This window comes from Taurulus bubalis, assembly GCF_910589615.1.
Source record: "Taurulus bubalis genome assembly, chromosome: 3".
Taxonomy (NCBI): domain Eukaryota; kingdom Metazoa; phylum Chordata; class Actinopteri; order Perciformes; family Cottidae; genus Taurulus; species Taurulus bubalis.
Window position 1 is genome coordinate 17,380,713 of NC_136591.1, and position 27,301 is coordinate 17,408,013.

The 27,301-nt window shown below is 41.6% G+C and overlaps 1 protein-coding gene across 1 annotated transcript; it reads left to right on the forward strand.

Annotated features, from left to right (window-relative positions):
* The first annotated feature begins 7,034 nt into the window (after positions 1-7,034).
* Positions 7,035-25,483, forward strand: senp6a (SUMO specific peptidase 6a). The gene is made up of 22 exons (XM_079214830.1): positions 7,035-7,089; positions 7,327-7,381; positions 7,889-7,995; positions 8,450-8,602; positions 10,824-10,894; positions 11,823-11,917; positions 12,160-12,529; positions 15,172-15,407; positions 15,709-15,849; positions 16,352-16,385; positions 16,786-16,974; positions 19,136-19,329; positions 20,809-21,005; positions 21,557-21,673; positions 21,778-21,900; positions 21,980-22,072; positions 22,309-22,598; positions 23,223-23,311; positions 23,671-23,759; positions 23,856-23,924; positions 24,045-24,195; positions 24,723-25,483. Exons 2-22 carry the CDS (start codon positions 7,334-7,336, stop codon positions 24,948-24,950), a joined length of 3,084 nt encoding a protein of 1,027 aa, XP_079070956.1. The 5' UTR covers positions 7,035-7,089; positions 7,327-7,333; the 3' UTR covers positions 24,951-25,483.
* Positions 25,484-27,301: the final 1,818 nt, after the last annotated feature.

Consider the following 27,301-nt stretch of genomic DNA (forward strand, 5'->3'; position numbering starts at 1 on the left):
TGAAGAGTGGGAACATTATGAGTCACAAACATGTGACTTGCACTTGCCCATCTGGGAAGTTTTAGCAAGATTCTAAAAGCATCATTATATGCCACCTGAATCTTTTTAATTTTTGCTCTGCTGTACCTGCACCACAGGTGTGCTGTATAGAGGGGAGTACAGTAGGCTCTAAATAGAGCAGTTTTAACATCTTCTGTGCACATAAAAAATGTACGTGCCAGCATATTGGCTTGTGCATAAAGTTTGCAACACTGCCGCTGCACATCGTCATCATCAATTAAGTCATCCCTAATAATGTGTGATGTAGCTTGTTGGTATTTCATTGTGTTCAGAATAAAAGGACCAATGAACTTCTTCGAGGAAAATTCCACAAAATTCAACAAAGCAGCCCTTGCAGTACGTTTGACATAGATATAGAACATTTGGTAGGTGTATGTAACACATGTGAACTTAAAAATAACTCTATTGGGACCATGGTCTAAACCGTACCAGAGGTTGGCCATTTTGAGTTTTGTGTGATTTCTCCCTTTTTTTATTTCTAGTATGTATTTCTATCTGTATATATATTTATATACATATTTATATATATATATATTAGAAAATAAATATATAAAATATATATATATATATATATATATATATATATATTTATATATGTATATATATATATATATATATATATATATATATATATATATATATATATATATATATATATATATATATATATATATATATATATATACATAATCATAATATAATATATATAATCAAAATGACTTATTGCAGTCCCACGTATTGCTGCTCCCTCCTTCAGGGGAACACAATTTACACACGTGTTAAATTGTAATGCAGAAACGTGAGCATATTGACATGCTCTGGAGCAGGGGCACCCACACTTTTTATGCTATAAAAAATAATTATGCTATATATATATATATATATGTGTATATATAGTCTCTACTATAGAGCTCTACTAAGCCGTCTCACATCAGTGTGTAGAACAGCTGTCTTTGAAGAGCTCTTGCTCGAATAGACGATCTTCGTTGCAACCTCCGCGATCTCTTTCCTGTTTAGCATTGTAGCGCATAATGCTTGTTGGTGTATTATGCAGCGGTAATTAAGGAAGTCGGGGAAAACATCGTTCTTCCTGCACTTAACAATAAATCCATTCAAGCGACTGACCATTGCGGGCGCAGCGTCCGTGGTGGTTAACATTAATTTGCAGTGGTGTATAGTAACGAAGTAGAAATACTTCGTTCCTGTACTTAAGTAGTTTTTGGGGATATCTGTACTCTACTTTACTATTTATATTACTGTTTACTTGTACTTTTACTTCACTACATTTTGCAAAGAAAACTGGTACTTTTACTCCGATACATTTCCCCTGAAACCTTCGTTACTCGCTACAAAATCAAATCTATCTTTAGAAAAAAAAAAAAATTCCGGGACTGTGGTGGAACACAGAGTCCACCAAGCCGGTTTTGCGAATCACAATATTATGCATTTTCCCTCTATATCCTCTAGTCCAGCGGTCACAAACCTTTACTGCGTCACAGACCGGTTACGTGAAGACAATATTGTCAAATTCTGACCCTTTGCTTTTTTTATTAAAAGCATGTACTTGTACTTTTACTTTCAATACTTAAGTACATTTTATATCAGAAAAATACTTTTGATACTTAAGTACAGAAAATATAAGATACTTTAAGACTTTTACTCAAGTAGTATTTTAATAGGTGACTTTTACTTTTACTGGAGTAATTTTCCAGTAAGGTATCTTTACTTTTACTCAAGTACGACTTTTGGGTACTTTATACACCACTGTTCATTTGCACACCAGGAGCTGGGTTTTGTCGATAAAGTTTTTTTTTTATATGGCATGCGATCTACCTGCTCTACCTCTGCCGACGTATTGGGCACCCCTGATGTAGTGCATTGTAATGCCGAATGAAAATTATCGGTAGCTCTGAATCTTTTCATTACAAACGATGCGTCGACGACCAAAATACGCGTCGACGATTTTTCATAATCGACGACTAATCGTTGCAGCCCTAATATTATTGTTGTTTTTCTATATCATATCAAAAATATAAAACCGACCTTTCTGTGTTGATAACTTCTTCCTCATCTTCTTCCTAGCGTTCCTGTAAAATTTGCCAAAAAACGCCTATCCAGGTATACCCAAAGTAAATTGCAAGCTGTACTTGAACTATTTGTAGTATATGCATGGTCTTGGTCTTTTTTGAAAACTAACACTGAAGCTTTTTCCCCTCAATAGTCAGAATCACTTTAAGTGCTGCTGACACTGAGTTATATAAGTTTGAACACACTAAAGTATAAGGTTTTTATTTCCGCCTGAACATTTCTTTGCAAATAGATGCCTGTAGATGACTATAAATGGAACTTATGTACTATTCATATTTACTACCAGTATTGCTGACAGAGAAAATGAAGTATAAATGCATTTCCGTACTAGCTCAATGTCAAACTGAGGATCAGTCAGCAGAAGTCTGTTCTCATCAAACTGAAGCCTGTTGGGATTATCTCAACCCCCTCTTTTTTGTATTCGTTTTTTAGGCAATTTCATTGGCTGTACGAAACGTCTGTCATTCAAGCCGTATGACGTGACAGGCTTGATCCACGTAAGGAAAGAGTGACTGACCCTGTACTTCAACGTAGCTTCTGGTTGGGTAGTGTAGCCTGTCAGTCAGGACATGAAGCTCCTATTGGTGGATCCAAGTGGGGATCCAATAGAAAGGTTAGATTTCGGCACTCATTTTGGTGCCCCGTTTTCCTCTGTGCTCTCATGCAAACTTGCTTTGCTTCAAAACACAAAAAGATATTGTTTCATATCTTCCAGCTGATATGAAATGATGCAACACCAGTTTGTGGATATTTATGGATGTAATCACGTGTTTTGGACTAAATCTTTTATGGGATTTTTTTTTATTGGACCTTTACGACATAACAACGTCGTTGTTGTTGGAATGTTATGGATTTATGGATCAATTTGAGGCGTCATCGGTGAGTTGCCTGGCTTTTGCTATCATTTGTTTGTTTATTGTTGTCTGACAAAAGTGTTGACTGTAGCTGCTGTGGTGGTCTGATCTTGAAATCACAAGAATCTTAGGTTTCCAGAAACACCAAGCACTCGTACTGAACTCGTACAGAACTATAAATAGATGTACAGTGTGCAATATAATGTACAGTAAAGGACGCCCGCGGGACGGCAGAACGCTAACAGGTTTATTATTATTATTTAGTTATTGCAACTTTTAATCTCTACCGAAGAAAAGATTATCTGAACTCAAACTATGTAGATAAATAATAATAATACATCTATTTGTCCCATTCTTTGTTTGCTTCATCATCATATAATACGTATATTTAAACGGGTGGACAGTAACAAAGTACATTTACTCAAGTACTGTACTTAATTACAATTTTGAGGAACATGTTCTCTATTTGTTTATTTACATTTCATGCTTCTTTATACTTCTTGTCCACTGCAAAACAAAGGTAAATATTGTACTTTCTAGTCAACTACATTTTTTGATATCTTTAGTTAGTTAGAAGATTCAGATTAATAATACAAAATATAATCTACTTTCCAACAATGCTTAGACATAGGCCTACTTAACATGTATATGTTATTTTAGTTGTTGACATACATATTTCCTGATGATCACAACGAGTCAAAATAGGCCACGAGTGAGATTTGATACCACGAAATCAGGGCGTATTTCTGGTCTATTCTGGTTGGTTACGTAGACTGATGCGCTATTTTCTGTAGAATCAGAATTGATTCTTTTCCAAGTACATTGCACATACAAGCAACGTACTTGGAAAAAACATAGAATAATAAAACAATTAAAATAATAAAAACAATAAACATGATAGACAGTAATAGATAAATATGGCAAACATGCAACTACTTTAAAACAAATATGTATTATCAAGTAAAAGTGTATTTCAATAAGAGTAATTTTAAACGAGTGCAATTCATGACGTTACTGTTTTTATAGCATTTAATAGTTTGAATACAGTTAAAGAAAAATGTGTAAGCTTACACATGTTCATAGGATTTGGCAGCAATAGTCAAACATGTATTATGGACGCTCTTTCCTCAAATCTTGTCACACTATTGAGAACAAATAAAATGCTTTTATTCTGAAGGCAGAGTTGAAACAAAGCAAACATTTATTCTGAAGGCAAAGTTGTTCAACTTCCGGCCATGACGTGTGTGCTCGGGTGCCCCCCCCCCCCATCCCCTCTCACCCACCCCATCCCCCGCCCCCCACCGGCCCCCCTTGGCGGATCGGAGCAGCAGTAGTCGGGCCGCTACATAGAGCCGATCCGCTCTCCGGGTCTCATCTGAGGACGACGATCATGGAGTAAACATGGCCCACAATCGAAGCTTTTTCCTCGAAGGTAAGCCGTGACACTCCTGCTCCGCCGCAACGGTCTGCCGGGCAGGCCGCCATTTTTTTTGTGTGGTTGTTTTTACTTCACGCCTGGTTGCTGTAACATCACCAGCTTTTAGGCGAGCGATGGCGGGCCTGTGACGGCCGGTGCCGGGTTTTTCTTTTTCTTTTTCTCTCTCTCTCTCTCTCTCTCTCTGGTGGGTGGACGGGAGCCGTGGATCAGCCACGGAGCGGTCCGGTCCAGTGGATTCTACAACCCGGGTCTTGGGTTTTGATGCTCTTTAAGCTAGCTGGATGTTAGCCGGACGCACCTACGGGGCCTTTAGTTGTAGTTTGCCCCAAAACGACGGGCCCCCTTATAAACGAGGGCCCTACTTATATGTTACTATACACGAGGGGCCCCTCGCTTATAGTAACAGACCATGTGTTCAGCGCAGAGCCCACGCTCTTAAAAACGTGAATAAATTAAATGTAAACAACATTAAGAACATTTGAGTGACAGAAGAAGAAGAAGAAGAAGAAGAAGAAGAGCTCCACTGGGTAGAACGTGTCATAGCTGCCTTGCTCAGTGGCAGGCAGCTGTAATAGTTTTCAAACCATATTTCTATAAAAAGAGAAGTGGGGGGATATTCTGTATTTTTAATGTCACAAACATTTCATAAAAAGACCAAAACCAACAGTTTCTCTTTTATTATTGCCAATAAAAACCCAATAATCAATAAGCCGTACAGTTTCTCCTGCATCAGTATGAACACACACACTAGTTGGAGCACCACACGTGGATTAATCTGTCACTGAAAGTAGTCCCCAATAAATGCTCTATTTCCTGTTTGTTTGATTTAAAAAAAAACAAACACAGTGACCAGCTGTTTCTTTGGGAAAGGAATTAAACTATATATTTGCCTCACAAATATATAATAATAATAATACATTAATTTTATTTAGCGCTTTTCAAAATGCTCAAAGACGCAATATTGTTTAATTAGGAACCAATGTGCTTTGACAGGAAGTCAGACAGTATTAAGAGATGTGCTCCTCAGAGCAGAATAAGAGCTTTGGGACGGCTGTCAAGATGGCGGCGCAGAACCACTTCCGGTTCAATCAAGGAGCGAGGAAATGACAATTTAAAGACTTGGGTTGCACCCGAGGTCTCGAAACTGCAAAAGGAAAGTGCCTCAATGCGTCCTTTCTTATCTCCTTCAGCAAAGGAAACGCTGGGGAGGAACTGGAGCAACATTTAAAGCGACATGCGTCAATAACATCCTCATCTTTTGTCGTCCTCGTTTATAATCAGGAATTCTCCTTTGCATCCTTCCTCGACCTCGTGACCTATTGAGATTGAGGAAGACGTTAGTTAGAACATTGGTTGTCATTTTGTTCCGTGATATTTTGAAAATACAGAACAATACTGGTAGCGTTCTCTGTGAAGGAAAGCAAAAAAGATTTTCTCTCACTTCAACATCCATCGTTGTTTTGAAAGGAAACCTGCCCGGCAACAATAAAGTCTCATTGAAGATATTTCGCAGGGTCTCGCTTCCCGAATTATTCAAACCTAAAACTGCTGGTTTGGTGCTCTATAACTGGCAAAACATGTACATTTTCTGTTTATAATTTGAAGGCATTAAACGCTGTTATTGGGCAGCAATAATGTGGGGCTGCAACAAAGCTCCCTAGCCGACTCGTTGTTCGAGTCTCCACCTCGAGATGATCTTGTGTTGCAAGATGCAGCTTTAGAAACCCCGTGATCTGGTTTACTAGCTTCATGTTTGGCAGACGGACGAGTGGCACTTCCTCCTTCGGCTGTTTGGGGGAATCGTGCGACTGATTCTCCGTCGAGGGAGTTTGCGCTGCAGGAAATCCACTGACGTGAAACATCCCGATGTTCTAGTCGCAGTACAACTTTCCCTTCAGTCTGAAGATACTTCCCCTCCCGAGATTTCACACGTTTCTGTTTTTCAGTTTTCCATTCAGGCTCATCTGGTTCTTTGTCAGCTAAAATTAATTTGTACATTCCGTTCGTGACGTTGACGGGTTGGTGCAACGTTTCACCTCGGTGTCGAACAACTTGGTTGCCGTCGTCTCTAGAACAGCGTTGCCTAGTTCTGACTGGAAAAATGGGTTTTAAGAAGTGATTTGAATGCCTCGAATCACGGTCAGAATGTTGTTGATGGACCAAAACAATTAATAATATTCTGAACACACTCGAAGTATCGAGTGTATCGAAGGTGTTTTACGTTCGGTCTCTGCCCCAAAATCTGATTGTCGGAGGAAAGGCTTCACGTACGGGACTCTACGTTTTGGGGAACTCCGTATTTTGACAACAACTTGTCGTTTCTCATGTCACGCATATTCTGTGTCGTCATAATTACCCGACACACTAAGTGTATCGACACAATAAGATATTAGGGAAGGTCGGGTTAATAATGTAATATCTGTGGGGTCCTCTGTCACTAAAGTAGCTTAGACCACGAAGAGAATCCTCTGCAGAAAGAAAGGAGAAGTTCCCCGTTGGTCAAAGGTTCCTCGTGACCTTAGTGTGTTCTGTGTTTCTGTCTCTGATTCCAGCTCTGGATCGATCAGAGGCCCGGCGGGACGGAGGGTTCAAGCACAACAACTGGAGCTTCTCTCTCTCTGGAGACAGTGAAGAGGGGAGGAGTCATGAGTAAGCCCCTCCCCCTGATAGTATATATTGATCTTCTTTCTTTGTACCTTTTTTTAAATTATTATTATTATTTTTCACATTTATTCTTAATTTTAAAATGCTGAAGAACTCAAACTTATCTTTAGTTTTCAGCTGACATTTATATCCTGCAGTCTATATTTTTCTGAACTAAATGGCTCCTCTGTGAACACACACGCACACAGTCTGAACATGTCTGGTGTGTGTGTGTCCTCTCAGTGTGAGCATGGAGGAGATGGCCCGGCAGCAGCCCACCTCCCCCGAGGAGACAAAGGTAAACTTTTCTTCATCTTCTTCTTAATCATCTTCTGCTTTGTTCTGTTCTGTTTACATCTGTAGATTTCTCTTAAATTGATGACGCCTCATTAGCATGTTTAAACATGACATTTCATAAAACTTGTAACACAATAAATCCTCCTCTTAGTGTGAGTGGTGAAGTTTCATGGTGATATCTATGAGTTCATTTTTTGACCCTATTCATCTGTAGAGTCTTCAGAATGTGTGTAATGTAGCTAAACATCTCTTTAAAGAGGTTTGTTCACACAGCATTCAGAACCTCATTTATACTACATGTATTAATAAAAACATGGAGAATATAGATGTTTTTATGTCTGTTGACTGTATATTCTTATTTATGGTGTGAAACAAATATATGATATGATTGTCTCTGTGAAAACATTTGACTAATATTTCAGCAACATGAAACAAGAATGTTGAACCTGTTTGTTTCCAGTTCTGGATAATTATGCAAATTAGCGTGTGTGTGTGTCCGTGTCCTCAGTCTCCCACTCTGAGGCACTTCACCTCCTCTGATTCATTAAGAACGTATGAAAACCGGTCAAATAATCACATGAGGCCTCTGAACAAGCTGGCACCAAAAAGACTCAGGTACACCACTTTATTTATATTAATAGTTTTTTTGTTTGTTTTTCTCTGAAATTACTTTCTACACCAGTTTTTTTTTTTTTTTTTTAAATCATATTTTACTAACAGTTTAAAAAATATTTAGATAATAAATCATTTATTCACATTTGACAAATGAAATACAAATGTATATTTTTTTCGTTTTTCAGTTTAGTTTCCTGTGAACTGGAACGTTTACGGACAAATAATAAAATAAATAGTTAAAATAAGTTTAATTAAAGTGCTCAACACTAAATAATGTATTATCAGGTAACACATGGGTAAAAATTAAATAGAATACAATAATGATGACAATTAAATAAAACCCTACCCTCTTTTTAAAAAGGGGTTTAAAAGGTAAAATAAACCTTGATCACATTATAAATCCGATTTTAAAATCACGTTTAACTCATTAAGTGTGATTATATTCCCCCTGCAGCGAGGTCCCATTCTCGGTAGCATCGTCCTCCCCTGTCCACAACAGAACCAACTATTTCATCATCAGCCCGGCGCCGTCACAGGGGATCGTCCTCCAGGGGCGACACTTCCAGCACGCTCAGATGCCCTCTGCCGCACGGAAGCCGGTCCAAAGGTGAGCGGCGGGAAGTAGGCGGGAAGTAGACAGTATGTAGGCAGTATAAGTAAGCCGGAAGTGTGCTGGTGTTCAGCGTGTCTCCACATCCACTTATTGTGACACAGTAACTCTCACTGGATTGCTTTTGAAAACCTTCAGGTAAGCTCTCGAATAACAAGCGGGTTTCTGAACAGATTCATAGACTGTTAGGAGCATAAATATGTTGCTGCTTTTCAACAAAAATCCCAACTTTGAGTGAAAATGTTATTTTCTCATTAAGATGAAGTCGTTAACTTCATTAAAATCTCTTAAAAATCTGTTTCTTTCCCTCATTAAATTGTATAAATCGTAGCTGTTTTTAAAATTTACTAAATAAAGTTATTTAATCCCAGGTTTCTTTATTTGTTGGCTTTTATATATATTTTGTATGATATTAATTAACAAAAGGGCAATAATACAGTTTTTATTTGACTTTATTTTTTATAATTTACGACATTTAATAATAAATATGGAAAAAAGTTTGTTCTGCTGCTGTAAAGCCAAATGAACCAGAACTCTCATCCTTATTTTATTCCTAGTGAACATGAGATATTATTCTCAAATATATTATTATAATTATGTCCTCAGGAAGAGAGTCTGGACTTTTTTTTTGGTTCATATCCTTGTGTTGAGTTTTAACTCCAGGAACCCTGTTGAAGTAGTTTTTATGTCGTCATGAGCCGTTAGAGGAGCGATGAGGATTCTCATCCTCGGTCACAACCTTTGACCTTTTTAGAGGAAATTTCTTCAGCTAGTGAAACAAAGTGTATTCTTTATTTGACGAGCTTCTTTTAATGGTGATGAAAGTGATTTAAATCTGAAACTCTGGCTCATCTTTATCCTCTGAATAGAAAAATATTTTTAATTTGATTTGCATTAGTGAGACGTTTCTGTCTTTTTCTTTCTTTTTTTTTTTTTTGTTGCTCTATCTTCCAGCAGCCTTGATTTGAAGGAAAGGTAAGACGTTATCACACCGAGCAGTGACGCTGCTTCAATGTTACGTTTCCCTTTAAATGTCACGGACGAAAACTGGTTTACTGCAGCTGTTGAGAACGTTTTTGGTGACTCGGTAGAGTTGGTTTGAGGTGCCCTTTGGATAATAAACCGTCCTGCTGCCACAAATGCTCACTGAAGCACCAATCGTAGATTAATACGCTGCTGAAAATAGTCCCCAACCGAACGCACTGCTTCCTCATGTCTGTTTGGTTAGAAACTACAGTGATCAGATGTTTTAGATGTTTAGTGGGACGTTCATGTGGGGTTTTTGGGGGCAGAGACGAGACTAAAACGGGGCCAACATTTTGGATTTCCACATAAGAGGTGAAACACAGACGGTGTTTATAAGAAGTGGACATCGTCACAGTTTGTGGACGTTTTGAAGCCTTCGAGTTCGGCGTTTTGGAGGTCGCCATCTTGTTTTTTTGCAACCAGTCAACAGGAGTGACACAGATGGTCTGTTTGATTCTAAATGGACCATAATTTACTAAATGAACATCATGCTGTATTGAAGAAGTCTTGAAACTAGAGATTGAGAAATAAACTCATGTTTACTGAGGGAATAAATCAAGAGAGAAGTAGTCATTTATACAGACTTCTATACAACCAGAGGAGTCGGCCCCTGGTGGTCAGGAGAGAGAATGCAGCTTTAACACATAAAGCATAGACTTCACTCCTCAGAGCCGCAGGTTGTCGGTTTGCAAACCAGCTTAACGTTGCATTAGCGCTACCAAGTGGACTGGAGTCGCTTCACACTCAGTCACATTACGTCCCACTTGAGAACGGCTGCTGAGTTCAGTGCCACAGAGTGTGGTAATTAAGCAAGAAGGTACTCAAGTCTCATCAAAAGTCATTCCCCCCCAAAATATCAAAGTTTACAAAATCGGTATACTGGTGTTTGCCTTCATTATTTAATTCTATATTCAATTAAAATGTTGTTCACTCTTTTTTTATTTTTTTTTTATTCTGTAATTATTTATGTACTTTGTGTGTGTGATTCTCCTGTCTGTTGGCATTGTGTTTGTTTGTTTTGTATGGAGAAAAAAAAACATTTTAAATGATATTAAACCAGTTTGATCAACTCCTGCTTGCAATCCTGGAAATGAATGATTTAAAAAAACTCACATCTTAAATCAATAAATGCACATTTTTAATCCAAGCTCTCAACCTGCAGTGTTTTTAAATTGTCTTTCATCTCCTGCAGAAAGGACTTCTCCACCACGCAGCAGGCGGTAGAAGTGGACAGCATCGTCCTCACCTGTCCAGAGATCTCAGGTAGAGCTCGCATCACAATCACACAGGAGATATTTTTATTTTTCAAAATCATTCTCGAGCTATTTACATTTTTTGGAAGAGAAGCTGCGGTTGAGTCTCGACGGGGAGACTATGTTCCTCTAACTGAGCGGAAAACACTGAATCGTGTGTGTCTGTAAAGTGTGTGTGTGTGTAACAGCCAGCAGCGTCTGCAGGGCTGCAGATCTGTGCTGAACCTGCCAGCAGAGGAGATCTCAGGCCTCCCACATCTAATCCTCAAAGCTCCCGGCCGAGGGAGGAGAAGCTTATGAAATGCTCGGCTGAGAAAGGCTCTCTGACCAGATACGACAATAATCGACACAACAAAAAAAAAAGATAGGAAAATGAAGGTGACCTTGGTGGGGAAACGTTTCCCAAATTAGTTTTTTATCATCCATTTATTTTATGTAAAAGGATGCTGGGACGGCTCACAGAGAGATTATATAAAAATGAGCTTTCTTGTGTTCAATATAACAATTTAACTTAGATTTACTCCAAAATGTCTCTGGGCTGTCTCCTCCGGCGCTCCAGATAGATGACATCGACCTCCAGAGCTTTGCTTTTATTTCACCCCGAATATTTCTTGCCGCCACGAGTGTCTGGCAGGAAGGTTTTTGTGACGGTACGCAAAAGAAAAATGTGTTTCCAGCTCCTCAGACGAGGAAGAATATGATGGTCTCTTATCAGAAACCTCTGCAACCAAATGGAAGAGATGAATATGACTAACCCAAAAACCTTTACGATGAACAATGGAAAATATCGGTCACTTCAACCACATGTAGAAGTAGCACCAGAATTTCAATCCGGTCTGGTACTCTGTAAAGTTATGTAACGTGAGATTTTTTTTCTAGAATGGATCAGCGTGGACATGAGATCAATAAGTCGATTGGTTTATCGTTAACCCTTTCAGACGAGGAGACGCTGAACGTGAAGCGTCGCATCCAGCAGAAGAGGAGGCCCCTGGAGGACTGCTGTACTTTCCCCTCGCAGGTCAAAGCAGCCGAGGTGAGAGCGCTGGGACTAAATTACCCAGAAAGCACGGCAACCTCACACTTCTCCTTCCTCTCGGTCTGAGCTGCAGATGCTGTCCAACGTATCCTCATCAGCCTGTCCTCTCATCATCCTCTCAATGTCCTCATCCTCCTCCTGTCCTCTCATTCCCTCATCCTCCTGTCATCGTCCTCTCATCCGCTTATCCTCTCATCATAATCCAGCTGTTTAACAGAAGTCTTTTCTTCCGTGTGCAGCCTCTGCGGCCGACTGTCTTCCACACGGTGTGCTTGAAGTGCAACAAGCCGAGTGAGGACGTCAGCCGGTGTGCGAGCTGCGGCACCGGGTCCGCGGCGCTGTCGTCCCCGACCCCCCGGCCACCCATCCGGTGCAGGCCGTCGCCCGGACCGAACAGCCCGCAGCAGAACTTCTACAAGCCGGCCACGACCGTGAGGGGGCCCTGCGGGGAGACGCTGCCCGCCGCGCGGATCGCGACCACCAGGGGGCCCCTGCCGCCACTGAGCAATGGCCGGTCCCCTCTGCCAGCTGGGATGTCCGGCTGCTATGCCGCCAGGAACCCACCCAAAGGGAAGAGGGCAGCGGCGCCGCACGAGCTCAACGACCCCAGTGAGTAAAGAAGTTCTGATGAGGCCCATCTCTTACACGCCTGAGCTGCAGGGATGATGTGTGTTTGTAGTCCAAAAGGAAGTCAGCATCACTGGTTTCCTCCACAAACAGCCAATGGGATTCCGCCACTGGATTTTAAATTATTGTCGAAAATAATCCGTCATGCAAACATTTACAGGTACAAGATACTTTTCACTAATGAACTCCTAGCAAGAAGCTGACCTCATGTTAGCTTATAGAGGAACTCCACCACGGTCACATGAATTCATGTTAGTCTCTAGAGCAGGGGTATTCAAATAAAATTCTGCAAGGTCCAGTTCGAGAGTTTCCTCATGCGAAGGTCCGTAACATCACAAGAATGTCAAATTTGTGCTCTATGATGTTGTGCCATATGTATTGAAGTAGCCAACAGTTGTGTTAACGTCTGTATGTCAACAACTGACTGTCAAATTTAAATAAAATTCAATTAATTAACATCTAAACAATATTTATTATTACAGATTTCCAATTTAAATGGAATAATTATAAATGATGCATACTCTAATAATACATACATTATCTACTCTTATTTCGAGTAAAATAAAGACTGGATTTAAAAAGGAAAGCTTTTGAATAATGTGACTGAATAAATTACATTTATTTAGCTGAATTGTCATGCAGCTTCCAATTCAGTTTATTTGGGCGCCAAGTGATGTCAATCAAAAGAGCCAAGATATTATATTCTTGTCATCTAAAAAGAGAAATGTGTGTTCAGGGACTTTACCTGGTTATTAAACCACTTGCTTCAGCTCATTTCTCCTCTCTGTTCACATCATTGTTGGTCAGTTAATTCACGTGTTAGGGTTCTGATCATATTGGGCTTTTAGGTTTATTTTTCTGTGCCTTTTAATTTTGGATGTGAGTCGGTCCGTTTACTCTAAAGATGTGTGCCTTGTCTCGTAGTGGTGCTTCACATCGCTGCTTTTAATATCGCTGAACATGAGACATACTGCTTTTGAACTGGTTGTGGGAATAATAAACATATACGAGTCTGTCAAGGCTCTGGTTAAGCGGTCCACATTTATCTTTTTGGAGCGCCAAGTGACTCACGTACTTTTTCCAACTATCGGGTCTCTCTGGCTGTCGCTGCGTGTGTGTGAATATGGCACTCGAGTCAAGGGCGGGGCTTAACGGAATACACAAGTGATTGGCCGAATAGGATCACGTAAGAGGATTTACAAGGCGTGTGATTGGTTGGTGTGTTTCCTGGACATCTGAACGAGAGCCGTAAAGACAAGAAAAGCTGCGCCGGTGAAATAGAATTGATCCATCAACAGTTAATAATTCGGTAATAATAATTAGTTTTCGGTCCAGGGTCCAGAAACAACGGTGTCTGGGTTCGGACCCGGACCGCGGTCCGCCTGTTAGTGACCCGTGCTCTAGAGGAACTCCACCGCGGTTACATGACTTCACGTTGGTCTCTAGAGCAGACCGGGTGTGGCCCGCGGGCGCTCCCAGTCTGGCCCGCGTGAGGTGAATCAAAATGAAAAATAAATAAATAAGATGCACGCCATGAAGGCAATACAACGGCACTGCTTTTACTTTGAAGGTGATTTATGTATACGTGCGCGCGCTTACGCGGCCTCACCGACAGGCAGTGTTGCCAACTTGAAGACTTGCAGACTGACGTGAAAGCACGTATTGTTATGCAGTTTCTGTGCCCAACGAGCAGCGGGTGCTGCCGCGAGCCCAAAGCTCTCACAGGCGGTCAGTCTCACAGGAGCCTCGCGCTGCAGTCTACGCGTCCAGATTGAAAATGAATCGCGCATGCGCAAAGCCACCGCTGATTCTGACCTGCGGTCTGATGCACTTTAGAAGAGCACTTTTTAAGTCAGTATCACTTCTGGATCTTTACTCTTCTCTCAAAGAGGAGAACTTTCCTCACATGAGGAGGCTCGCTCAGAAGATGTTAGTTCACTTTGGATCTACCTACACATGAGAACAAACATTCTAGTGATGAAGTTCAACAAATCCAGATCCTCTCACTGATACCTGTCAGCTGTCCTTCACATCTCCACCTCATTCAACCAGACTTCATGCTCTTGTTCAAGCCAACACAGACTGGACTTTTCTCACTGAGTAAGAAAAACTGAATTGAACTGGAAAACATCAAAAGCACTTATTGCTAGTTAATCAATTGCTGGTCTTTAACATACACATTTAATCATCTTTAAAAAAAAAAAAAAAATATATATATATATATATATATATATATATATTTTTTTTTTAATAAAGCAATAGCATTAATATTGAGTTAATTCAATTAAGTTCAGCCTATTGGTTCGACCCTCCACAACGGTCCCAATTTCTCATGTGGCCCCTTAGGAAAATGAAATGCCCAAACCTGCTCTAGAGGAACTCCACCACGGTCACATGACTTCACGTCTCCACTAGGACAAGTGGTCTAGTGAGGACGCTTAGTTGACCTAGGAAAGTTTCTCATAATTAGTCTTTATGTGTATATATGAAGTCATTATTTCACAATGGTTTCTCACTGTAAAGACCTAAAGGATATTTTTATTCCCTCTCTCTTATCACATTATGTAAATTGGCTTCCGTGAGAAGATGTCAAAGATGTTAAAAGTTCACGTTCCCTCCCCCAGTTGTCCTGTCCAGCGACGAGGAGGAGGCCGACACCGCCAGCACGGGAAGCGTCAACCGACTGGACAGCGCCTCCCCTCGACCTGCTGACTCGGCTCACTCCTCCCCAGCGCCCTCTGGAGGCCGAGTGGAGGCCGCGGTGAAGAGCGCCGGAGAGCAGGAGGAGCCCAATGGCGAGTTCTTCGACGACGTCAACATGAAGATCACGATACCGCGGAGGGCCCGGATGAAAGACCAGGTGGGCGTCTATCGTAGTTTAACACTCCGGACCCCAAATTTTAGGTCATTTTTGCTCATTTTCTTTCTCTTACATTGAAGTAAGTATAATATATAAAAGTAATGTATAATATATAAATATATATAATATACGTTCTGCTCCTCTTTGGAAACAGAACCATTATGACTAGAAGTAGCGAGAACTACTGGAAATTTGGTCATAGAAAAGTCATGGAACTCCCTTGGTCAAAATGTGTGTGAACCCTGTGTTGAGAAAGAACCACTCATGTTCTCTTCTCTTTTTTTTCTTTTAATCTTGCAAGTTCGGGAATCAACCCCCCGAGCAGTTTTCTCCTAGGTCGAAGAAACCCAAGTTCACGTCCAACAAGTGCGACAGCATCATCCTGGAGTGTCGGAGCGTCAGGGTGGGGACTCTGCGCAGGATGGTGACGAACCCCGTCGTCGTGAGTACTCTCTTTTTCGTTTAATTAATATAAATAATAAAAGTGTGTAACGTTAAGATTATGTCCTGAAATCTACCGACGAGGGCAGAAAGATTTGGAAAAGTATCCAGTTATGCATACTACGAAATGCATGAAATAAAACTAATACTAGTACTGATGACAGAAAGTAAAATATTTAAAAAATGTCCCTCTGCACTTCCTCCAGAGGTTTCACAATAAAAGCCTTGCAGGCACGTGAAGTGATTATGTCCCCAGAGCGCTTTTAATGTGAAACTAAATTAGGTTTTTATGAACAACAACGGAAACCTTTAGCATATAAAGATACCTAAAATACATGCTTCTATAATGTCTTTTAAACCCCTGGATTTTTCTTATTTTGAGATAAATGCATATATAACTTGTGTAAAGGGCTCATATGTGAAGTTATGGCCATAGAAAGTAGAAAAACAAGACGGAATATCTTCAAAATCCCCCCGTGACGCTCCTTGTTCTCTCTCTGCAGTTTTCCATCGAGCAGATCCGGCTGGAGACTGAAGGTAGGCCTGAACCAGCAGAAACGAGTCCAGTAAATAAAACTGTGCACTACCCGTTGGACTGTGACCTCACACACGTGGAAACTTTCTGCCATCTTTCGGCAGCTAGAAACACATGAACCAACGATTCGTAGTGACTATGTGAAGACCCTAATAATAACACATTTATAGACATCAGAACTATTCCTTTAAAAAGTATATATATTTTTTTTTTTAGTCATCTTTTTAGTCATTTACTGGAAGATAAAAAAAAAGAAATCTAGTTTCCTCATAGACGTTCTTTGACTATATTCTTCTGTGTGACTGAATTCACCTGCATAGGGTCAATAACACAACAAATAACAATAACACACAAACCTTAACGTGGTGAAATCAGATCTTAAAATGTGTGTTTGCTCGTCAGGCTCGGAGCGCAACAGCGTGGAGACCATCTGTCTGCGGGCGTCGGAGCTGATCAGCTGCGAGTGGTGCAGCGTCCGGAAGCTTCCGGTCTTGTTCTTCCAGACGACTCCGGCGGAGTGCGCCCGCCTGCGCTCGCAGCTCGACATGTCGGAGGAGAAAGGAGCGCACTGGTACGACTGTGCCGGGGACCGTGAGTACACCAATAACACAGTGTTATTAATAATAATGCTTTAATTTTTTTATAGCATCAATACACAACAATATACAACCAGAGGAGTCGCCCCCTGATGGTCAGTAGAGAGAATGCATTCTTAACACATGAAGCATAGACTTCTATACCAGTGATTGTCAACCACTGTGCCGCGAGAAAATTTCCAATTTCACTTAATTGGTCCAAAAAAATATTATTTAGCTGCCACAAATAATTTTCCATTGTTGAGCGTCTGAGCCTGCAATATAGTGACTGGCCTAGTAGTTTCCTATAGAACAGGTCTGCACCTTGTTCTGCTATTAAACAAACTAAACGGCCGTATGTTATTGATCGTACACGACAGCTTGTAATTTCTGGGTCGCGTCTACAACTCTTTCCGCCCTGATGCGATGCACACAGGAGAGCACACAGTGGACAGAGAGAGCGGCGAAAAATATGTTGCGTGCTTTTCACAATGGGATTTGCTGCTTTAAGCTATCACTATTTTAAGCTATGAGCTCTCATGTTTGAAGCCCAGCAGTTAAGGTGTTTGTAGGTCAAGACAAACATCCAACAGGCTGCAGCCTGGCGCTCCATCAATGACGTTTCTGACGTTTCTGAGGCTCTGGAAATATTCTTCCAAAAGCCCGAAAAACACACTCAAGTGACAAAGCCTGCTCACTTTGTGGTCATCATTAAAATAAATGAACACTATGTTTCCTTTAAGTCAGTATTTATCAAACTGGGGCGTATTACAGGTGGGGCGCAAAAGGGAAATGCTGATTTTACCGTACGCCGTTAATAGGTCACATGCGCATGTACGACTCGCCGATTCTTGTCATTTCGCCAAAAGCCGAACTTTATGAGATCTCCGTAAGGTTGTCTTTTCTGCTGTTGCGTCGCTCAACATGGAGCATGAATTGAGAACGGCTGTATCAAATCTACCTCGTTTTAAAAAGAGTTGTAGAGGAAAGCAGCTCACTGCAGCCACTATTACTGATACAACGTTATGCTCACACATCTGCACTCATTCTGTTTTGCAAAAAAATAGCTTGTTGTTTTCCATAATAAGCTATTTAGTTGTAACTAAATATTAGTTATTTTTTGCACGGATAAAACTTTATTTTAATTTTTCTAACAAAGTGATAACACATTTGTTTTTGTCTGATGGAGCAATCTGGTTTAATTGAAAGTGATTTCAATGTTCTGTTATTTATAAAAGCACAGATGGAGTCACTAGTACTGTGAAGTATTACTTTGTAGTACTGTGAGGTGCCACGATGTAGTATGTCCGTCAGTCGCTCCCCCCCTAAAGCTGTAAACCTAGGGGAAACACTGAATACTGTGACATTCTGTAACTTTTTGGGTTGTTGGTGTGCCGCGGGATTTTTTTATTGTAGAAAATGTGCCGCGGCTCAAAAAAGGTTGAAAAACACTGTTCTATGCAACCAGAGGAGTCGTCCCCTGGTGGTCAGGAGAGAGAATGCATTCTTAAGACATGAAGCATAGACTTCACTCAAAAGAACCACAGGTTGCCTTCTGGTTTATGTCTAGGGCTTTTATTGTGAAAGGTAAGAAGCGAAGGAGTGAATTTGGTCTCCTCTGGAGTAATAAAGTTTGCCTTCTGGGTTCAGACTCAAAGCCTCTGTGTTGTTGTTTACTATTTATGTTTTGAATACCTCCGTTCTGCACAATGATCAGTTGATGGTTGAATTGCTTTCCCCCCTTGTTTCAAAGCTGCAAAGAGAATTGAAGATGATGTTGCAGCTTAGTTTTCTGTGGCCTGAAATAACACATTGTACTTTTTTTAAATATGAACTTGCCGTGCTGTTATCTACTGAAGTTTATTATGGGCTGTTGTTTGTTAAAGGTTAACGTGCAAGGTCTTAAAACAGACTAAACTAAACATGTTTTATTTCGGGGGTGTTCCTCCCAGAGCTCGGCTGGTTTCATTATCGTCGCTGCACTTCATGTCCCGCATCATCAATATCCAGCTGTTCTTTTTACGACCTTAAATAGCTGTAGAACATTGAAGCTGAAATGGTTTGTGAAAAGCATGAAGACTATAAAGCGCAGAGAGTAAACGGGATGCTTCAATGATATGAAGCGTTTGATTCGTTTAGTGCATTTCAAATGAAGCGCGCCTCTCTGTGTCCGGCAGCGTCGGATGAGAAGTTCATCGTGCTGATCTTCGAGAACGGCCTGGTGATGAAGGAGCAGGCCATCCTGGAGGACATCCTGGGCGAGATCGGCCGCACCAACAACCTCAGCAACTTCCCGGCCAAGCTGCCCTTCGAGGAGGCCAACATCCGGCTGGTCAACTACAACAAGGCTCTAAAGCAGAAGGAGGAGAAGGTGAGCTGCGTTTAACCTCCAGAGGTTTGATTTAATTCATTCTCTAACGGGAAGAAGCAGAAAAGCGGGGAGGGTGGGTGGGGAGGAGATGAGATGTATGTATGTGTATATATATGTGTCTATCTATCTATCTATCTATCTATCACTCACTCACTCACTCACTCACTCACTCACTCATCTCCCACAGTGGAGAAATTATTCTCTGCATTTCACCCATCCTTAGTAATTAAGGAGCAGTGTACTGCTGTGAAGCTCTGGGGCTTCAGTGTCTTGCTCAAGAACACTTCAACATGCAAACGGATCGAACCGACACCTTGTGGTTTCAGGGCGAACACTCTTCTATGAACATGATAACTTTACATAGTACAAAAGTACACAGACATAAAACGTCATTAATAAATACATGGAGAAATGCCTGTACTTTTGTGCAAGTGTTGACGTTACGCCGTTAACGGGTTACGCTTGCACGAGTCGCCGATTCCGTGAGATCTCTGAGGTCGGCTTTTCTGCTGTTGCGTCTCTCAAAACAGAATATAGATCAACATTGTTCAACATTTGAACATGAATTGTGAGTGGCCGTACAACCCTGGTATAAAAATATTTGTAGAGGAAAGCAGCTCACTGCAGCCAGTAATACTGATGCAACGTGATGGCTCACACATCTGCACTCATTTTGTTTTGCACAGGTTGAATGTTATTGTTATTGTCTTGAAAATATATTTAGTGCAAAACAGGTTATTTGCAGCCACATGGTACTTTTTTTGCAAAATATTAGTTATTTTTTGCACAGATAGAACTTTATTTGCAATGTTCTAACAAAGTGAGTGCACATGTTATTAGTTTTTGTCTGATGGAGCAATCTGGTTTACTTTTAAATTTTTTTTATTCTATTATTTGAAAAAGCACAGATGGAGGAGTCACAAAAAGTTGGACCATTTTTTTACAATTTTGTTGGGGCGGTGGGGCCGAACATTTTCTTCCTACAAAGTGGGGCGTGACAGAAAAAGTTTGAAACTCACTGTTTCACTCAGACAATGTTGGAGTTTTTTGGGGACTGAAAACAAAATGTACTTAAAATTTGTAAATTTGGGAATGAAATTTTTTTTTTTTTAAAGGTTGTAAATTGGACGTTCATTTTTAGTTATTAACTGCAGAAACGGGGATTCTGGGGATATTGGTTTGTTTTTATGGATTTCATTTGACTCAAAACTACAGAATGTAATAATTTGTACATATAAAACTGGGGTGTTTGGTTAAATGTATCAGTATTCTTCCACTTAATCTCATTTCTGTGGGAAAATCTGCCGGAATTTATAAGAAAACAATTTTAGAAATATTTACAATCAAATATTTTCCGGAGATTCCTAAGTGTGGTTGTTTGTGCTTAATAGTTTTTTACATTTTTTTTCTCTCTCTCTCGCTCTGTCTGTCTGTCTCACTCTCTTCTCTGTCTCTCTCCCTCCCTCTCTCTCTCTTCAGGAGAATCCGACCCAAAGTCCTCTCAAAACCTCACTCAGCTCCCCGGTGAACAAGGTGGCGCAAGCCTCCCCGGTGAGCCCGGCAACCGTGCACGTACGCTCACGGATGGTCACCCGGCAGCACACCGGCAGCTACTTCGAAGACGAGGACGAGGACATGACCGACCTCCAGCCGACCTTCTCTGGGCCGATCGTCAAGTGAGGAAACTCTTCCAGGCTTCAGGCGTGGAGCTTCAGGCGTGGAGCTTCACGCCTGAATTAATTGCGATGTGAGGCTGAACCAAATGTAATTTATTCATATTCAAAGAGGCATGGCAAGGTTATTTGTAGAGCACATTTCAACAAGGCGATTCAAAGGCCTTCATATAAAAGCATCAAAATATAATGCAAAAGAAAAGATTGAAGAAAAAGTTGCAGTTGAAGAAATAAAATGAAAAGAGGTTTTATATTTTCATATACGGATGAAGGAATTAATGGATGCGTTGATGCATTTCATTTAGCTGACGCTTTTATCCAAAGCGACCTCCATTTTTGTTCTATACAGATATATTGAGGGTTAAGTGTCTTGCTCAAAGACACAATGACTAGGACTAGCGGGGCTTGAACCAACGATCCTCTGATTGAAAGATGGGCATGCTAACCACTGAGCCACAGTCACCCCTGATGCATGGATGCGTTGGTGGATGGTCACCATGACGTGGAACGCTGCCGGCCCGGCGTAACGCTGTGGGTGGCGTCCTGTGTTGCAGGTTGATGATGTACCCGCCCCCTCCAGCCAAAGGCGGCATGTCGGTCACCAACGAGGACCTACACTGCCTCAACGATGGAGAGTTCCTCAACGACGTTATACTCGACTTTTATTTAAAGTAAGTGCATGAGACGACCTTTAAAACACAATAAAAAACATCTGCTTTTATTTTTTCGCTTCAGCTGCTTCAGTTGCTTCCTCCCTTCTGTCCGTCTGCATTAGATATTTAGTTCTGGAGAAGTTGAAAAAGGACGACGCACAAAGAATCCACGTGTTCAGCTCCTTCTTCTACAAGCGGCTGAACCAGCGCGAGCGCAGGAACGCGCCCGACACGACCAGCCTGCCGTGAGTCTGCAGCCCGACGACTCGTTCACTCGTTCACTCAGCTGCTCGAGCTTCAACTTGTGCTTTCTGATTTTCCCAGAATCCAGAAAAGGAAGCACAACCGGGTGAAGACATGGACTCGGCACGTAGATCTCTTCCAGAAGGACTTCATTTTTGTTCCCATCAACGAGTCGTGAGTCTTCTCTATAACTTATTAAAAACTTTTTTTCAGTTAAATCCATTTAAAAAAAAAAAAAAAATTATTTAATTCTATATATCTTTTTTCTTATTAAAATATTTTATCTATTTTTATTTTTGTAATTACACCTTTTATATTAACATTTTTAAACACATTTTTCTTTGTTGATTTAAAACATTTTTAAGTCGAAATAATAATAATAATAATAAGCGACGGACTTGTGCTGTCAGAGCTCACTGGTATCTGGCCGTCATCTGCTTCCCGGGTCTCACGGGTCCGGTTTACGAGCAGAACCCGCTCTTCCCCTCCGGGCCGGCTGCGGGCCCCCCGACGGAGGAGAACCTCCCGGATCACTGCTGCCCTCTGTCCCCCGACGGGGTCGGACTGGACGGCGCCTCAGAGGACCCGCCCGGCCCGCCCGACTTCGAGTCCTCCGCCATGGAGAACGCGTTGGCCATCACAGACGGGGGACTCGAGAAGTCCGGCATCGGGCCGGCGGAGCCGGAACAACAAAGCACAAGTGAGTCAATGAAGCGTGAACATGAGGTGGTAAATTATGATGTACATGAGGACACGGTAGTAAAGTATTACATAGTAACAAGTATTTGTTCATCAAGAGCAGGATTACTTCAACATCGTGAAGCAATTTATTCTCCAGCTGCTTTGCTTGAGTGAAAATACAAATTAATGGGATACGTATTTTTCACGTATCTTTAGTATTATTTTTGGTGTCTGTGCCAACATTAGCATTAGTGTTGTGTCTTTATTGTTTAATCTGCCGACTGATTTCTGGATTAATCGTTTGGTGTGTAAAATGTCTTTAAACGTATTTTTGGGTCCAAAATCAGTAGATCTGCGCATTTGAGAGGCATTTTATGTACAAATAATCAAAACGATGCCAACGACTCGATCAGTTACGTTTTGTGGAGATTCGCTCCTCTTAATTATAAATACCAGATCGTAGATTTCACAGGAATTTTATTACAAAATAAAAGAATCTTCTGTAAAAAGATTATTAGTGATGTTTTCTATGAAAAGCAAACGTAGATCTGGATTTGACCTTCTGACCTTCAGAGTCTCCTCAAAGCAGACCTTCATGCTTTGAGGAGACGAGGGAACTGAGCTGATGACCTGCTGTGTTCAGGTGAGCTGCAGAGGATCAGCATCTGCTACAGTTCAGCCAGAGGAGACGACGACGCCTTCAACTTCTCCGACGACCAGAGCTCCTGTCAGGTACTCTTCCTCCTCACCCTGCTCCTCTTCCTCCTCCTCTTCATCCTTTTTCTCCTCTCCCTGCTCCTCTTCCTCCTCCTCCTCCGCTTCCTCCTCCTCTTCTTCCTCCTCTTCCTCTTCTCCACTTCCTCTCCACTTCCTCCTGCTGCTCTGCTTCCTCCTACACCTCCTTACCCTCTCCTCCTCTTCTTCGTCCTCCTCCCCCTCCTGCTCTTCCTTCTCCTCCTCTTCTCCACCCGCCATCCTCCTCCTCTCCTCCTCTTGCTCCTCCTCCTTCTTTCCCTCCTCTTCCTTCTCTCCCTCCCCCACCTTCTCTCCCTCATTCCTCCTCCTCCTCTCTAACTCATCTGTGTCTCCAGGACGAGTTCAGTGAGGACGGGATTCTGGCTGAAGACGCTCTCAGCTCGGACATCTCCGCTGCATCCGGCAGGCTGAACCTCTGCAAACAGTAAGCTGCTGCACTTCCTGCTGCTCGCCAGCAGGCGGCGCCGTTCTGAGGCCAACCAGGAAATGTTGCTCTGTTGACGTTGCTTCTGTGCTGCAGGCCCTGCATCCTCATCATGGACTCCCTGCGAGGTCCGGCCCGGTCCACGGTGGTGAAGACTCTACGAGAGTGAGACTTCTATTTTAGAGGCTTTATGTAGTGGCTTTATTTACAGAACCAAAGGCTTCCTCTTGACTCTATCGAGTGTTCTTTAACGGTGGAACCATCTCCGGGGTGCGTTTGTTTTAGGTACCTGGAGGTGGAGTGGGAGGTGCGTAAAGGGACCCAGCGGAGCTTCGGGAAGGACGTGATGAAGGGTTCGAGTCCCCGAGTGCCTCAGCAGGACAACTTCAGTGACTGTGGCGTCTACGTCCTGCAGTACGTGGAGAGCTTCTTCCAGGTGAGACGACCAACGTCAGCACATTTTTATGTTTTTGTTATCTTTTTATAACAAGAACTATACAATCATATTTATGTCATAGGCTTCAAAAGGATGATATAAAAGATAGAGGATTATATTTTGAGATTGGTACAGTAAAAAAACGCATTTAAAAAAAGTAAAATGTATGTGTAAATACTAAATAGACCTATAAACATTTCAAAATGAATAAATCATATTAAATACAAATTGACAAAGATGAAATAAATATTTAAATACTCAAATATTTCTAAATAAATAAATAATAATCAAATACAAATTGAAAAAATATCAAATAAATGTGTATTTGCTAAATAATAGTCATGAAATAAACCTCAACAAATAAATAAATAAAATAAAAATGGAGAAAGTTAAAAATAAAAATAACTATAAATTGAATCTAAGAATTTAAGCTTTTATCCAATGAGTAAGTCTCTGACTCTCTACTCAATCAGTAGATATATTTATTATTAAATATAATAACCCTCTTCCCTGTTCTCCTCGTACAGAATCCCATTCCCAGTTTCCATCTGCCCGTGAGCCTGTCCGAATGGTTTCCGCAGCAACGCATGAAGACGAAGCGCAACGAGATCAAGGAGCTGATCCTGAAGATCAAAGAGCAACAGGAAGTGGACAAGAGGGGGGTGGAGCCTGTCGCGGCTCCGCCCAGCTCCCCCGGGGAGCCCGAGATCGAAGAGACTTCTGGGTGGACGGGCCCGCCGCCGAATTTACCCTGAAGTGACGGGGGGAGGGGCGAGGCCTGGAGATTTAAAAAAAGAAAAAAAAAAAAAAAGGGAAGAAACGGTCTTCGACTCCCTCATTGAACAGACATTAAACACACACTTCGATTTGTACGGATTAATAAAACGTGAGCTGTAAATACGCCGGCAGGTTTCTTTGTAACCGTTGTTTTAGTTTGTCGTGAAGGGCCGCTCTGACTTGTGTTTCCCTGGAGGTTGCTCTGCTCCGGGCCGACCCGTCGAAGAACCCGCTCTTTTGTAACAACGGACACGAGGAGGAGGTTGTGTGTTCTCGGCCCGCCGCCTGGAGGACAAGGAGTGAACTGTCGGCTCAGTGCCGTGTCTGTTTCTCCCTGTGCGTACGATGGTTTCCAGCATTAAAAGCATCCGGATGCAGGAGCGCCGCTTCTGCTTCCACTCTTCATTCCTGCTGCGAACGCTTTTTGTTCTGGAAGAAGTTTTATTTATAATGTTCCAAAAGGGTTTGTTTTGTTTTTAGCAGGAATTAAAAATGGAAACATCCAAAAGTATTTCGCATGAAAGTCTGTCTGAAAACACAAGAAACAAGTTCTTCACCTGAAAGAAGAGTAGACAAAAAATATGATATGAATGTACTGTATTGTGTACTTTAGTGTGTGTGTGTGTGTGTGGGGGGGGGGGCATGCGAGAGACATTGTCACTCAAGCACTAAAGGTGCAGGAAAAAGAGTTCCTTATCCACTAAATGTGGATTTATTAATCCGCTGCTGAAAGTAGTCCCCAGAAGGATGCACACTGGCTGTGTTCCAATTCGCTTCCTGTGTCCTGGTGATACTTTTGGTTCACGCTGCCGTCACAAAGTACTTTCTGTTCCGCAGCCCTTTAAGACGAGGGCCTGGTTCCATTCTACACGCAGCATCGGGGTGCGTTCCCATTCGGTCTGAGAGGGTTCAACTCCGTCTACTTCCTCATAGCCTTGAACTTTGACCCCGTTGCTGGTTTTATCTGCTGCACTGCTGAGGATTGTGGGTAATGAAGAGCAGCCTGAACAAGCTGAACATCCTGGTACTTTATCTCCAAACTACCATATTCAGCGTTACACAGATGTAATACCATAAATACTACCTTCCAAAATTTGATACATTAAATACCATTTTACTACATCCCAAAACGTTAAATACCATAAATACTACGTCACAATACTTGGAACAAGACATACTACGCCCTAATACCATAAATACTACATCGTAATTCTTGGTATGTTAAATACTACGTCCTACTACTGCTCATGTGGTCCGGCTGAAAGATCCAGAGATGCCACTTAATGGAGGTTGTTTTTTTTTTATCAGGGGAGAACTTTCAATTTCAATATTTAATCCACAGTAAAAGTCCAAATGGAAATTTTTACAATTTCCCGACAACCGGTTATTAAAGTCTCTGAAGATCATGCGATGCAACCGAAATCTCCAGAAAGCTCCAGACCTGCAGGGAAAGATTTAGGCCACTAAAATGTTAGGCCACTCAACATTGTTTTTATTTCACATAAACTTTATTTTAGGAATATTTCACATTTTCAAGGATTCTTTAAGAATTAAGAAGAATTCACATAAAAGACCAAACGACCCTAAAATAAAACTAAATGTGTTTTATCTCACAAAAAAGAAACTGCAGAAAACTACATAAAATATGTAATCCTGTTTTCATCAATTTAATAATCGAATTAAAGTTGATGCAAAAGGTTTTTAGGGCCACCGGGTCATCATGTAGGTTCACCAGAACCTCCTTCAGACCCCGGCGGTCGGCAGCAGCAGCAGCTCCTCCTCCTCCTCCTCCTCCTTCTACTCTTCATCTACTTCCTCTTCATTCTCTGCCTCTGTGTTGCTGGATCCTCTGGAGGGAGCCCCTACAGGAGAACCAAGACTGAGGACAGACTGAGAGCTGCTGCAGTAAATGAGGATTTCTAAAGGAACCCTGGTGCTGTGAGAGAAAGAAACCTTGAGTCCAGCGTGTCACTAAAACCTAGTTTCAGATCAGCACATATTTAATAAGACGACGCCTCACCTGCATACTGAAACACATGCAGAGAAGAGTTACTGCTGGTTCTCCACCTGCAGAGTTAACACAGGAACATGCATCCTTCATGTGCAGGTCTGGAATCAGTTTCGGGCCGCAGACACAGATTAGCACATTGTTGTCGTCTTGGACGTTATCCCGGTATTTCCGACCTTCCCGGAGTAATTACTGCTCGCATGCCGACAGTGTGGAGCACACAGATAATCATAATGATGATAAATCAGCATAAACCAGCAGCATAGTGATAGTCCCCAGGATGAATCCTCCCGACTTTGGTGATGCTGCCACCTGTCCTCT

Coding starts and splice junctions, on each gene's coding strand:
- senp6a (XM_079214830.1), top strand. CDS start 7,334: ATGGAGGAGATGGCCCGGCAGCAGCCCACCTCCCCCGAGGAGACAAAG. Junction 21,674..21,777: donor ATACTCGACTTTTATTTAAA/GTAAGTGCATGA, acceptor CGTCTGCATTAG/ATATTTAGTTCTGGAGAAGT. Junction 24,196..24,722: donor ACGTGGAGAGCTTCTTCCAG/GTGAGACGACCA, acceptor CTCCTCGTACAG/AATCCCATTCCCAGTTTCCA.